At 39.5% G+C, this 13,923-nt stretch overlaps 1 protein-coding gene across 1 annotated transcript in view; it reads left to right on the top strand.

The window, feature by feature from the left end:
• LOC126109659 (ras suppressor protein 1) overlaps positions 1 to 13,923 on the top strand; it is an 86,244-nt gene that overhangs the window by 50,310 nt on the left and 22,011 nt on the right. Inside the window, exon 6 of the mRNA XM_049914705.1 lies at positions 9,410 to 9,524. Within this exon, the coding sequence (XP_049770662.1) occupies positions 9,410 to 9,524 (115 nt within the window). The remainder of the gene's footprint in view (positions 1 to 9,409; positions 9,525 to 13,923) is intronic.

Here is a 13,923-nt window from a genome sequence, read left to right on the forward strand (position 1 = left end):
GGGTTTAGTGGTTGTGGAGAATTGGCTTAACTGCAGCCAAGGGTATAGTTCCCACAGTGATTCTCTTACCTCCAGCAGATTGTATGAGGTATGCAGGAGAGCTTCTGTGAAGTTTGGAAAGTGGGAGAGATCTACTGGCAGAAGTAAGGCTGTGGATGTGGGTCGTGAGTCATACCTGGATACCTCAGCTGGTATGAGTATTGCTTGTGAAAGGCAAAGTTCTGGGTTTGAGTCCTGGAGTGGTGCACAGTTATAAACTGTCAGGCAGTTTGGAAACACTGCACACTGCACTGCAGATTGAAAACTTCATTCTGGAAGTTGTTTTGCTTTTTCTGCAGTCCACATAAAAATTTGCCGAACTTCTTTTTCTGCCCAGCCGAGTAATATTTGTTGTACAATTTACGTCAAAATACAGGCTGGAGGAAAGCAACCATCTAATAGGGTCAGAGCAGTGTGTGGGACCTCAAAATTGAACAAATCTTTCCACATAATTGTAGGTCAGAAATGCTGCGTCGTGGAACTATGTCCATGAAATGGGCATGCTGTAGTTAGGTAAGTGAAAGTGGTTGGGTGTGTGTAGCAGTGCAGTTCTGTCCAACTGACCTTCTTCTTATTATCTTAACAAAGTAGTGACACTACTATACTTTTAGCATAATTGATTGTAAAGTCAAGCCTTACCCAATAAACATCACAGAAAATTCATGTCTTACATAACCAGCCCTGATTAATAATTTAAAATTTGCCTAGCTTTGACTATTGTGATATTCTGTATGTCGGATATGTTTATTTCTTGTAGTTTTGATGTTTACCTGAGGTATAATTATTGAATGTTATTTAGCTCAGCTGTAGTTATTGACCATGGCTGTGTGAATTTCTCAGACTACTTCTCCTCTGGATACTGTAGGTTAGATGTACTTTCCATTCCAATAAGTGTGTAGTGAAGAGAACCCTCAGGATGTAGAATGTGTCAAAAAACAAGGATACACAACAAATATTTGCAAATATGCTAATGTATCTTCCAAAGATTACAAATGAAATGGTCCTCATTGGTGTGGAATAAGTCAAAAACTCTTAAGTATGTTTTCATTTGCAAGGTATTAGCAAACGTGTTAAACTCGTAAATGTTCAATGCAGTGAAGTCCATATGATAATTCTTAGGGTATTACAGCCATGCTTCATCAAACGAAAAAATCATTTTACACTACTTATTTGTACAGAACTCAGGATCCCATTATTTGGTATTATCGCTAACATATACACATCACTTCATTCCACTAAGAAAGTATCAATAGAGTAGGAGGAGTGGGCCATCAATAAATCATTTAGGCTCCTCTTAACCTGAACTTTGTTAGTGGATAAACTTGTGGATGGTGGAAAGTTCTTGGGCATACACTCAAGATACCCAATGAAGGAATTATCTGAATGGACCAGAAATCAGTGTATATGATATACATAATGTACAGACAAACAAATTATTATAATGTCAGAAAAATTGGATGATTCATTCAAGAGAAAGTTCTTCACAAATTGAGCAAGTCAACAATGCGTCGGTCCACATCTGGCTCTTATGCGAACAGTTATACGGCTCGGCATTGATCGATAGAGTTGTCGGATGTCCTTCAGAGGTATATCATGCCAAATTATGCACAGTTGGTGCATTAGTCATCAGAGTATTAATATAGTTGGAGGGCCCTGCTGATAATGCTCCAAAAATTCTCGTCTGGGGAGAGACCGACATCTTCACTTGTCTTCAGTGTTCAGTTTGAAGTGGGACTCATCACTGAAGGCAATTCTACTCCAATCAATGAAATTCCAGGCCAAAGATGTCTGGAGATGCCTCAGCATGTTATAGTCTTAGATGGAGATTTCAATTTACCAGATATAGACTGGGACACTCAGATGTTTAGGATGGGTGGTAGGGACAGAGCATCGAGTGACATTATACTGAGTGCACTATCCGAAAATTACCTTGAGCAATTAAACAGAGAACCGACTTGTGGAGATAACATCTTGGACCTACTGATAACAAGCAGACCCAAACTTTTCGACTCTGTAAGCGCAGAATAGGGAATCAGTGATCATAAGGCTGTTGCAGCATCCCTGAATATGGAAGTAAATAGGAATATAAAAAAAGGGAGGAAGTTTTATCTGTTTAGCAAGAGTAATAGCAGGCAGATTTCAGACTACGTAACAGATCTAAACGAAAATTTCTGTTCCAACACTGACAATGTTGAGTGTTTATGGAAAAAGTTCAATCCAATCATAAAATGCTTTTTTGACGGGTACGTGCTGAGTAAAACTGTGAGGGACGGGAAAAACCCACCGTGGTTCAACAGCAAAGTTAGGAAACTACTGCGAAAGCAAAGAGAGCTTCACTGCAAGTTTAAACGCAGCCAAAACCTCTCAGACAAACAGAAGCTAAACGATGTCAAAGTTAGCTTAAGGAGGGCTATGTGTGAAGCGTTCTGTGAATTCAAAAGTAATATTGTTGTGGCCTATCAAGACAGCCACGCCACTCGGAAGTAGCCGAAATGCACGCGTTACACACGCCGTCTGGCGTGAGGTCTGAAACAGGATACGTAATGAATGCTATAAAGAAAAGTACGTAGCTCCAGGAATACTTAACTTTAATCCATCATTTGTATACAGCATTCTTGATGATACAAGTGAGACTCTCAGATATGGTTAATGGCGCCTTGCTAGGTCGTAGCCATGGACTTAGCTGAAGGCTATTCTAACTATCTCTCGGCAAATGAGAGAAAGGCTTCGTCAGTGTAGTCGCTAGCAAAGTCGTCGTACAACTGGGCCGAGTGCTCGTACATCTCTCTAGACCTGCCGTGTGGTGGCGCTCGGTCTGCAATTACTGACAGTGGCGACACACGGGTCCGACATGTACTAATGGACCACGGCCGATTTAAAGCTACCACCTAGCAAGTGTGGTGTCTGGCGGTGACACCACAAATATTCTATGTACTGACTTTACAGAAAATCTTAGGAAGTTCTGGTCTTATGTTAAATCAGTAAGTGGATCGAAACAGCATATCCAGATGCTCTGGGATGATGATGGCATTGAAACAGAGGATGACACGCGTAAAGCTGAAATACTAAACACCTTTTTCCAAAGCTGCTTCATGGAGGAAGACAGCGCTGCAGTTCCTTCTCTAAATCCTCGCACGAATGAAAAAATGGCTGACATCGAAATAAATGTCCAAGGAATAGAAAAGCAACTGGAATCACTCAACAGAGGAAAATCCACTGGATGTGACAGGATACCAATCCGATTCTACACAGAGTACACGAAAGAAATTGCCCCCCTTGTAACAGCCGTGTACCGCAAGTCTCTAGAGGAACGGAAGGTTCCGAATGATTAGAAAAGAGCACAGGTAGTCCCAGTCTTCAAGAAGGGTTGTCGAGCAGATGCGCAAAACTATAGGCCTATATCTCTGACATAGATCTGTTGTAGAATTTTAGAACATGTTGTTTGCTCGCGTATCAAGTCATTCCTGGAAACCCAGAATCTACTCTGTAGGAATCAACATGGATTCCGGAAACAGTGATTGTGTGAGACCCAACTCGCTTTATTTGTTCATGACACCCAGAAAATATTAGATACATGTTCCCAGGTAGATGCCATTTTCCTTGACTTTCGGAAGGTGTTCGATACAGTTCCGCACTGTCGCCTGCTAAACAGAGTAAGAGCCAACGGAATATCAGATCAGCTGTGTGGTTAGATTGAAGAGATTTTAGCAAACAGAACACAGCATGTTGTTCTCAATGGAGAGAGATCTACAGGCGTTAAAGTAAACTCTGACATGCCACAGGGGAGTGTTATGGGACCATCACTTTTCACAATATATATAAATGACCTAGTAGGTAGTGTCGGAAGTTCTGTGCAGCTTTTCGTGGATGATGCTGTAGTATACAGAGAAGTTGCAGCATTAGAAAATTGCAGCAAAATGCAGGAAGATCTGCAGCGGATAGGCAATTGGTGCAGGGAGTGGCAACTGCCCCCTAACATAGACAAATGTAATGTATTGCGAATACATAGAAAGAAGGATCCTTTATTGTATGATTATATGATAGTGGAACAAACACTGGTAGCAGTTACTCTGTAAAATATCTGTGAGTATGTGCACGGAACGATTTGAAGTGGAATGATCATATAAAATTAATTGTTGGTAAGGCAGGTACCAGGTTGAGGTTCATTGGAAGAGTCCTTAGAAAATGTAGTCCATCAACAAAGGAGGTGGCTTACAAAACACTCGTTCGGCCTATACTTGAGTACTGCTCATCAGTGTGGGATCCGTACCAGGTCGGGTTGACAGAGGAGATAGAGAAGATACAAAGAAGAGTGGCACATTTCTTCACAGGGTTATTTGGTAAGCGTGATAGCGTTACGGAGATGTTTAGCAAACTTGAGTGGCAGACTCTGGAAGAAAGGTGCTCTGCATCGCTGTGTAGCTTGCTGTCCAAGTTTCGAGAGGGTGGGTTTCTGGATGAGGTATCGAATATATTGCTTCCCCCTAGTTATACCTCCCGAGGAGATCACAAATGTAAAATTAGAGAGATAAGATCGTGCACGGAGGATTTCCAGCAGTCGTTCTTCCTGCAAACCATACGTGACTGGAACAGGAAATGGAGGTAATGACAGTGGCACGTAAAGTGCCCTCCGCCATACACCATTGGGTGGCTTGCGGAGTATAAAGTTAGAAGTAGATGTAGAACAGCAGTTATATACCAACCTGACTGTCAGCTACCATACGACCCAACAAGGAGGAGTGACAGTCTGGGGTGCTATTTCTTTTCATAGCAGGACACCTTTGGTTGTCACCCACAGCACACTTACTGCACAGCGGTACATCAACAATATTCTATATCTCATTTTGTTGCCCTCCATAACAAGGCATCCAGAGTTTACATTTCAGCACACATTGAGAGTTACTACTGTACGTCTTCATGCTTGCCAAACCCTACCTTCTCCAGCAAGGTGGCCAGATCTTTCCCCAACTGAGATTTTTTGGAGAAATATGGACAGGGACATCCAACTGTCCTGGTATTCTGATCATCTAATGTGCCAATTGGACAGAATTTGGCGCGATATTCCTCAGTAGACCATCCAACAACTCTATCAATCAATAACTCTTGCATAAAAGCCAGAGGTAGATGAATGCATTATTGACTTGTTCAATTTGTGAAGCCCTTTCTCGTGAATAAATCATTCCATTTTTTTCTGACACTGTAATCATTTATTTGTTTGCACATGTACATCACATCTACCAATTTCTGTTCTATTCAGATAATTGCTTCATGGTGCATCAATTCTTTTAATGTATGTGATCCTGAGTAGTTGACACATTTTCAGACTAAAGTAAGTGATTTTAAATCTTTGTGAAGATTATTATCTTTTTCTAATGTTGATTCCATGAACTGAGCTGTTGGTTTGAAAAAGATATATATTTTTAATGACAAATTTCACTAACGAATAAATATATTGGGAAATAGTAGTTAATATGCCATTAACAGTCATCTGTTGGATGTTATTGAGCTCACACAACAAATAATTCTTATTACCCATTTACGGACTTGGAAAACCTGAAAACCTTAACGTGGTGTGATGACTTCTCCCAAAAAATAATCCTGTGTGACACTATGGAAAGAAAAGTGAGTGTAGTATGCTAGCTTTTGTGTTTTTGCATTGAAAATAGAGATTTGGTTAGGCACTTAAGCAGTTCTGTGGTATCCTACTAGTTGAATCCATTATCAAGCTGTAATCCCAAGAATTTAACACTGTCGACTTCTTCTGTCTGCTTGTCACCATATTTTACGCATATGCTGATGGGAAATCACTTAAAAGTTGTAGTAGATTACATACAGTGTGTTTTTTCAAATTTTATTGACAAAGAATGAGCTAGGAGACCTTTAACAACGTGAATGAAAACTAATTTTTCTGAAACTATACATGGTTTGTAGCAGACTTGAATATTGCTGTAAGTAATGTTCCTTAACTCAGTATCCAATTAAAAACAACAGTATCAGAAATTGAGTCTGCCTTGATGCAAAACACCTTGTTATTCGTTTATTTCTTTATTACCCCAAAATAGTTTTGGCGACAAGTATCACCATCATCAATGTTTTTTTTTTTTTTAATCTAAAACATGCAGAAAATAGAATTGTTATACAAACACAGTTGCACATTATTACATTTTTACTATTCATTTGTTGAAATATAGTTTTCTAGGACAAACAAGAAGAAACTTCTGAACGATGTACTCAGAGCACATGAGAGCTCTAAAGACTGACAGCACACATTCAACTTTTGAAGAACATCTAATGAACAGAAACCATAATCCCACTAATATCAAAAACGATCTACACATTCTGAGAAACAGCAACAGTCTATACCGACAACTAACAATAGAAGAAAATTACTACATACAAACAGCTATAGTCGAAGAGAAAAGTGTAATAAACGAAAACATAACAGAATGAGATTTTCACTCTGCAGCGGAGTGTGTGCTGATATGAAACTTCCTGGCAGATTAAAACTGTGTGCCATACCGAGACTCGAACTCGGGACCTTTGCCTTTCGCGGGAAAGTGCTCTACCAACTGAGCTACCCAAGCACGACTCAACACTTTGCAACAACACACTCTTTACCACTCTGAGAGAACTGAGCAAGGACACAGAACAGAAAGCACACACATGCTAAAGGACCACTTCCCCAGCAAACACAGAGACATAAATAAGGAACAGAAGTCGTCGTAATATGCACTACAGTTTCATAGCCTTTCTTGCCACATGTGTACACGAATAGCTAAGTAACAGCTTAGTACACACCAAATAACTGGATTCCACAACACTAGTGCAACCCCAAGTGTATATTGCTGACATACAAAGTCCACCTTTTACTGTTTTGTTTACTAACGGCCGCTCACACAGTTGCAGATGACATGATGTTCACTGAGTAAAAACGGCAACAGAAAAAAAGCGCACGGGAAATATGTCACAACCAGCGACAATAATTCTCAAAATCATGCTGTAACATACAATAAGTAAGGTAGTATGAAAGTATCCATATAAAACTAAATTTAAAAAAACAAATAGTAAAAATTGTAATAATTTGCCACTGTGTTTGTATAACCATGCTATTTTGTGCATGTTTTCGATTAAAAAACCCACTGCTGATGGTGATATTTGTCGCCAAAACTAGTTTGGGAGAATAAAGAAAGAAACTAATAACAAAGTGTTTTGCATCAAGGCGGACTCAATTTCTGATATAGTTGTTTTTCTATGCAAACACGGACTAAATGAAAGAGTTCCAAGATAAAATTATTCAGTATCCAATTCTTGAAATAAATATGACACTTCTCCGATCTGTGTAAGATACATCCTTGAATTACTTTACTATCCACTCTTCATAATAAACATTTTTGTAATGGCACTACTCAGAATCACAAAGTAAATGTCAAAATGACAGTTCATAATATCACAAAACAGTGAATAAATTTCAGAATTGTTCATTTGGTTTTTCCTGTCGATTGCAACTTTGTCAACTGTTGCTGTCCCTGTGGAGCGTGCACAGGCACCTTCCCAGATACTTCGTCTCATGAAATTAACGCCACTGTTGTCCCATTCAGAGACACGAGTCGTTGCTTAAAGTGACTCGCTGCACACAAAATTGTAACAAAATCACACAATATCCACACTCTCCTGTTTTTAAATTGTTATATTGTTTTATTTGTTCACGAGCACAATTTGTCAGAAAAGTAGGCAGAGAATAACACTTCACTCTACCAGAGTGATACTTAATGCTACATTCTGTCAATTTAATTTGTAACAGCTCTCTTTAGCATTGCAGGTATCCGCCGAAAGAAAATAGTTTACGTGAACACACTTCCGTGAACTGTTTTGAAGTTGTTGAGGTTTAAGTGCCCGCTTGTTAACATGTAGCGTGTCAGCTTCTGCCTAGGAAACTTCAGTTGACATTTGTTTAATGATTTTCCTGACATTACCAACCATGGAGAATGAACCTTCGACAATGCCAGTCACTCATGCTGATGAAATGTCAGAAAAAGTGTTAAACGAAACATCAACTGAAGATTTTGAGACAAAAGCTGACAGGTTGCATGTCATTCTTGATTGGCTGTCATTTTACAGGCATAACTTTTCAACACATTATTGTAGCCAAGATAGACATGAAGCCCACACCTACCAGAAGGCAGTTATGAGAGTCAAGGGGCACGAAAGGGAAACAATGGTTGAGAAGGGAGTGAGACAGGGTTGTAGCCTATCCCCAATGTTATTCAATCTGTACATTGAAAAAGCAGTAAAGGAAACCAAAGAAAAATTTGGAATAGGAATTAAAATCCAGGGAGAAGAAATAAAAACTTTGAGGTTCGCCGATGACATTGTAGCTCTGTCAGAGACAGCGAAGGACTTGGAAGAACAGTTGAACTGAATGGACAATGTTTTGAAAGGAAGAGGTAAGATGAACATCATCAAAAGCAAAACGAGGATAATGGAATGTAGTTGAATTAAATCAGGTGATACTGTGGGAATTAGATTAGGAAATGAGACGCTTAAAGTAGTAAATGAGTTTTGCTAGTTGGGGAGCAAAATAACTGATGATGGTCAAAGTAGAGAGGATATAGAATGTAGACTAGCTATGGCAAGGAAAGTGTTTCTGAAGAAGAGAAATTTGTTAACATCGAGTATAGATTTAAGTGTCAGGAAGTCATTTCTGAAAGCATTTGTATGGAGTATAGCCATGTATGGAAGTGAAATGTGGACGATAAATAGTTTGCACAAGAAGAGAATAGAAGCTTTTGAAATGTAGTGCTACAGAAGAATGCTGAAGATTAGATGGGTAGATCACATAACTAATGAGGAGGTATTGAATAGAATTGGGGAAAAGAGGAGTTTGTGGCACAACTTGAGAAGAAGAAGGGACCTGTTGGTAGGACATGTTCTGAGGCATCAAGGGATCACAAATTTAGTATCGGAGGGCAGCGTGGAGGGTAAGAATCGTAGGGGGAGACCAAGAGATGACTACACTTAGCAGATTCGGAAGGATGTAGGTTGCAGTAGGTACTCTGAGATGAAGAGGCTTGCACAGGATAGAGTAGCACAGAGAGCTGCATCAAACCAGTCTTTGGATTGAAGACCACAATACAACAACACAACTTCTCAACAGTGTATTCCCAAGCTATGATTATTTCAAAATTTTGCTCAGTTCAATGTCCAGTACCCTTCTCTGATTTGATTTCTGCATTATTTTTCTTGTCCTGTGCATTCTTATGTTATTCACTTATGAAGACAGTCATGTATTTGCAGTGCCCTGCAATATTTCTGCTAGTTTGTCAGCATATTACTGTGTGTGGCAGCTTCAATCTCAATGTTTTTCTTTAAGCTGGTACTGCGTGAGAACGACCTGGTGTCACTGCCAAAGGAGATAGGGGAGCTTCACCGGCTGCGCGAGCTGCACATCCAGGGCAACCGGCTGACCGTGCTGCCGCCGGAGCTCGGTAAGTCGGAGAACTCACTGTCTTGTGAGAGATGTAGATTTAGGCCATGTGTATCATCCAACAGTGGTCCAAAGTGAAGCAACCTGCAGTTGTTATAATCCCACTCTTCACATGAACAGTTCTCTTTCATTTTCTCTTATCCATATGCTATGCAAATACTATATGTAAAGACATGAAAATGTAGCATTAATTCTTTGAAAACTCAGCAACTGTGTTTTGCAAAATAAGCTGTTGTTTTTTGGAAATGATTAGACATTCAAATTTAAGACTTGCCATGTTAGATGACTGAAGTTGGAGCCTTAAGCTTTGAAATTAATTGCAAACAGTAGAAAAGTTCTGATTAAAGATAAAATGTAATAAAAGAGAATAAGTAGTTTTTATTATCCACAAGGTTTCGTTTCACACATATTTGCTCTTTGTCCCCAACAAATTGCACCTGCAGTTTCATCTGAATTCTGAGAAAACTTGTATTTCTGCCTGTAGCCTGTTGCCGTTTCAAGAAAAAGGCCTGTTGCTGGCAACTGCCAGACATGCTGATCTTTTATTGATGAAAAGCTGTTTATTATGTTCACGTGACCCGTTTCAGCCTTTGCATTAGGCCACCATCAAGTACATCTGAAACTGCTACATGTTAATACATAATGTTATGGGTATATAGATATTTCAGTTTTTTATAGTAGGAGGTTAAAGACAGTGCTCATGTATGTACAGTAAAAATGTGAAAATAATATACAATTTATACTATGCTGTAGAGGAGCATATATGGTAAAGACAGTAGAAGGCAAATGGATTTAAAAAAATTGTGCATTCGGTGACATCTTGAGAAAGGAATGGTCAATTTGTAATTATAAAAACTGTACAATCTGATAAATCTTCTGTTATAAAAAACAAAAATATTTGTATGGTCATCATATTATGTATTAATATGTGGCAGTTTCAGATGCGCTTCATAATGCCTTAATATAAAGATCAAAACTGGCTATATGAACATAAAAAAGTTCGAAGAAAAAAAAAAAAAAAAAAGAAGGAAAGAAAGAAGAAGAAGAAGAAGAAGAAGAAGTAAAAAGCAACTGTAGCAGCTTTTCATTAATTAAGCATCAGTTACAGGATCAGCAGCAGCATCCATACTTGGAGAAACTAGTAGTACTTCACTGTTTTATTCCAAGTTAAATCATCTGTGGTATTGAGTCACATGACTCAAGGATCTTTGTCCCCAAAATACACTGTCAAAATTATTGGCTCTTTTGTTGTGCTCGTTCTCACAATATGATTGATGCATTGAGCAATGCAAACAAGAGGCAGATTTCCCTTCACACATTTAAAGTATTCCAAGTAAACAAAATACAGGAAAGAAATACCAAAAGGTCATTTTGGGACATTTCTACACATTGCCCTTTCTTGTCATCACTCGCACCCCTAGTGGTAGAGAGATGTCTTATTTCCACAGAACTTGTACATATAAAATTTGTATGAATTTTCTCCCAGCATTCATTATCTATGCTTTTATGTCACCCATGTTTTCCCCCCAATCCTCAGCACTAAGAATGCTAAGTGTGTCCATATTTGTCATCAAATTTGCAGCACCTGGACAATGAAACACAGCTCTGTAAATTATGTGATGACATGTTGAATACCGGTTATTACCGAGTGTAGTTTTAAAGCTATTAAAATATACAGACGTGAACGTAATTTATGAATGCTCTGTTTGTTTCCTTCTTGTAGAAAAGACAGATAGTAGTGTGCTGTAATATTCTTTATTTCATTTTAACTTAAGTTTTCAGCCGACTGCTGTGGCCAAGCGGTTCAAGGCCCTTCAGTCTGAAACCACGTTGCTGCTGCGTTGCATGTCCGAATCCTGCCTCGGGCATGGATGTGTGTTATGTCCTTAGGTTAGTTAGGTTTAAGTAGTTCTGAGTGTAAGAGACTGATGACCTCAAATGTTAAGTCCCATAGTGCTTAGAGCAATTTGAACCATTTAAGTTTTCAATTTCTGCTGATCTGGTTTTTTATGTCTCATTGCCCAAAACACAAGACTTCTACAAGACTATATTTCTTGTACTTTGTATAAGTTCATAATTATGAAGTCACACATGACTGCCACTCATTAGTTTAATAAAAGGATTGCATTACATTGTCACAGTGCTAAAACTCTAATTATTAATTTTTGTGAATCTTAGGTTATCTTTACTACATCTAGAACAACTGTGAATTGCTTTCAATTCAGTGATTCAGATGAATAAATGCGCTTTGAATTTTTAAAAATCACAACATTTCTTTCCAGTAAAATCTTGTTGTATCACCATTTATTGAATTCGAGATAGATGCATTGTTTTCTTACAGTGTGGTTTATTATATACTATATTCTCTTTTGGCAATTATATAACTATTTCCATTGACAGTTGGGCAGTAACTGAACATTTTCTTAACATTAATTATATGGCATATATACAGCACTTTTTTTATTCATTTATTTATCATTTGTATAATGAGTACAATGAGATTTTTGACTATGATCATCCCACTTCTTGCAGTTGCTGATAATCAGTTAGTGCATCTCTGCGACTGGCACTGCACAGTTATCTGTGTCACTTGAGAAAAATGGTACTGCATTGTTTTCTTCTTCTTCTTCTTCTTCTTTGTCTTCTTCTTCTTTTTTTTATCAATCTGTAGATGTGAAACTTTTAAACATAGCTTTTGGAAATGACTGTCCAACAGTCATAAAATACTATCGAAAGTATAATATAAAGTGTCTACACTGTATCAAATTATTTCATTTTATAAAAGGTGACCAGTTTCAATCAGTGTTTGTTCATCTTCAGATGGTTCAAATGGCTCTGAGCACTAAGGGACTTAACATCTGAGGTTATCAGTCCCCTAGACTTAGAACTACTTAAACCTAACTAACCTAAGGACATCACACACATTCATGCCCGAGGCAGGATTTGAACCTGCGACCGTAGCACCAGTGCGGTTCCAGACTGAAGCACCTAGAACCGCTCGACCACAGCGGTCGGCCTCATCTTCAGACCGTTACTTCTTGCTGACTACTGGAGATGGCGGCATGGAGCACAAAGTGCTCTAGGATGGCATCTCCAATCTCTTGGGTCAAATTGAAACAGATGGTAATGGAGTCACAACTAATCACATTAAGATAGGGAATCAGTGGTCAGAAATGCATATTTAGTATGTTACCGACATATACAGCATGCACCACACAACATTAACGTAGCTCGCAATAATTGTTCAGAGCAATGACCACCAGTCTCAGTGCAAGGGTACATGATTTTCTGCCGCAATCTCTCAAAGATCCCTGGTGTCTGTTGCCTGAAGAGAATGGCAACTTGGACCCTAGCAAGCAGGTCTTTACCGATTTTTCTGGGGGTTTCGATGTAACCCCAGGGAAAATAGTACAGAGGTTTGAGGTCTGGTGATCGCACTGGCTGTGGGACAGGACCTCCTTATCTAACAGTTCAGATGCTCGTGGACATCAACATCGAAGAGAGCTGGGGGAGCGTCACGTTGAAACCACATCCTCGATGTACGACGAGGGGTACGGTCTCCGACAACTGCGGCAGCACGTCTTGCTGGAACACCAGGTAATGTGGACCAGTCAAATGCGGAGGCACCAAATAAGGTCTTATTAGGTGATCTCGAACAGTGCTCGCCCGTATGTCGACAGAGTATCATTGCCGGTGGCTACGGTGTGCGTGGCGCGGGGATTGTCCTCACTCCAGACGTGGCCGTTGCAGTCATTGGTAACACAATTATGGGTGAAATAGGCCTCACCATGAACAATGGAAACCGTACGAAATTCAGCACTACTTCATTGTGGTGAATAATCCATTAACAGAAGTGAATGTGGGGGCCAAAATTCATTACTCCCAGCACTTACACACATTCTTTACGGTAAGGGTGTAATACCTGTTCCACCAGTACTTTCCGCAAAGTATCCTGCGAAGTTAAGGAGTGCTTATTGCTGTTATTTCTGGGTGGCCGGCCACGAGATCAGACGCCATCCCCTCGAAGTCTGACATTAAGGCGTGTCCTTGGTGGGAACCTCAGCTAGTTCTCTGTGGTGTGAATGACACTGTCTCTCGTAAATTAGTATCCTTGGACATAAACTTCTTCCAATTAGGATGATGCCTGTTGGAAAAGCATTCTCTGTATGTTCGTGCTGTTTTATATTCACAGTATCCTGCTGCACTGTACATTAAATGCGAGTCTGTCAACTCTCGTGACGAGTAACGTTCCGTCTCTGACTGTGCATCACGCACTGTACACAGTAACCCACCTCACTGTGGACACGTCATAAGCTGTCTGATGCAGTGGTCAACTGACACCAGAGATACTGGTGTGCATGCAGCACAGAATAATGCACCAATGCGGTGCATGTGGTTGT

Source organism: Schistocerca cancellata, chromosome 12, assembly GCF_023864275.1.
Source record: "Schistocerca cancellata isolate TAMUIC-IGC-003103 chromosome 12, iqSchCanc2.1, whole genome shotgun sequence".
Taxonomy (NCBI): domain Eukaryota; kingdom Metazoa; phylum Arthropoda; class Insecta; order Orthoptera; family Acrididae; genus Schistocerca; species Schistocerca cancellata.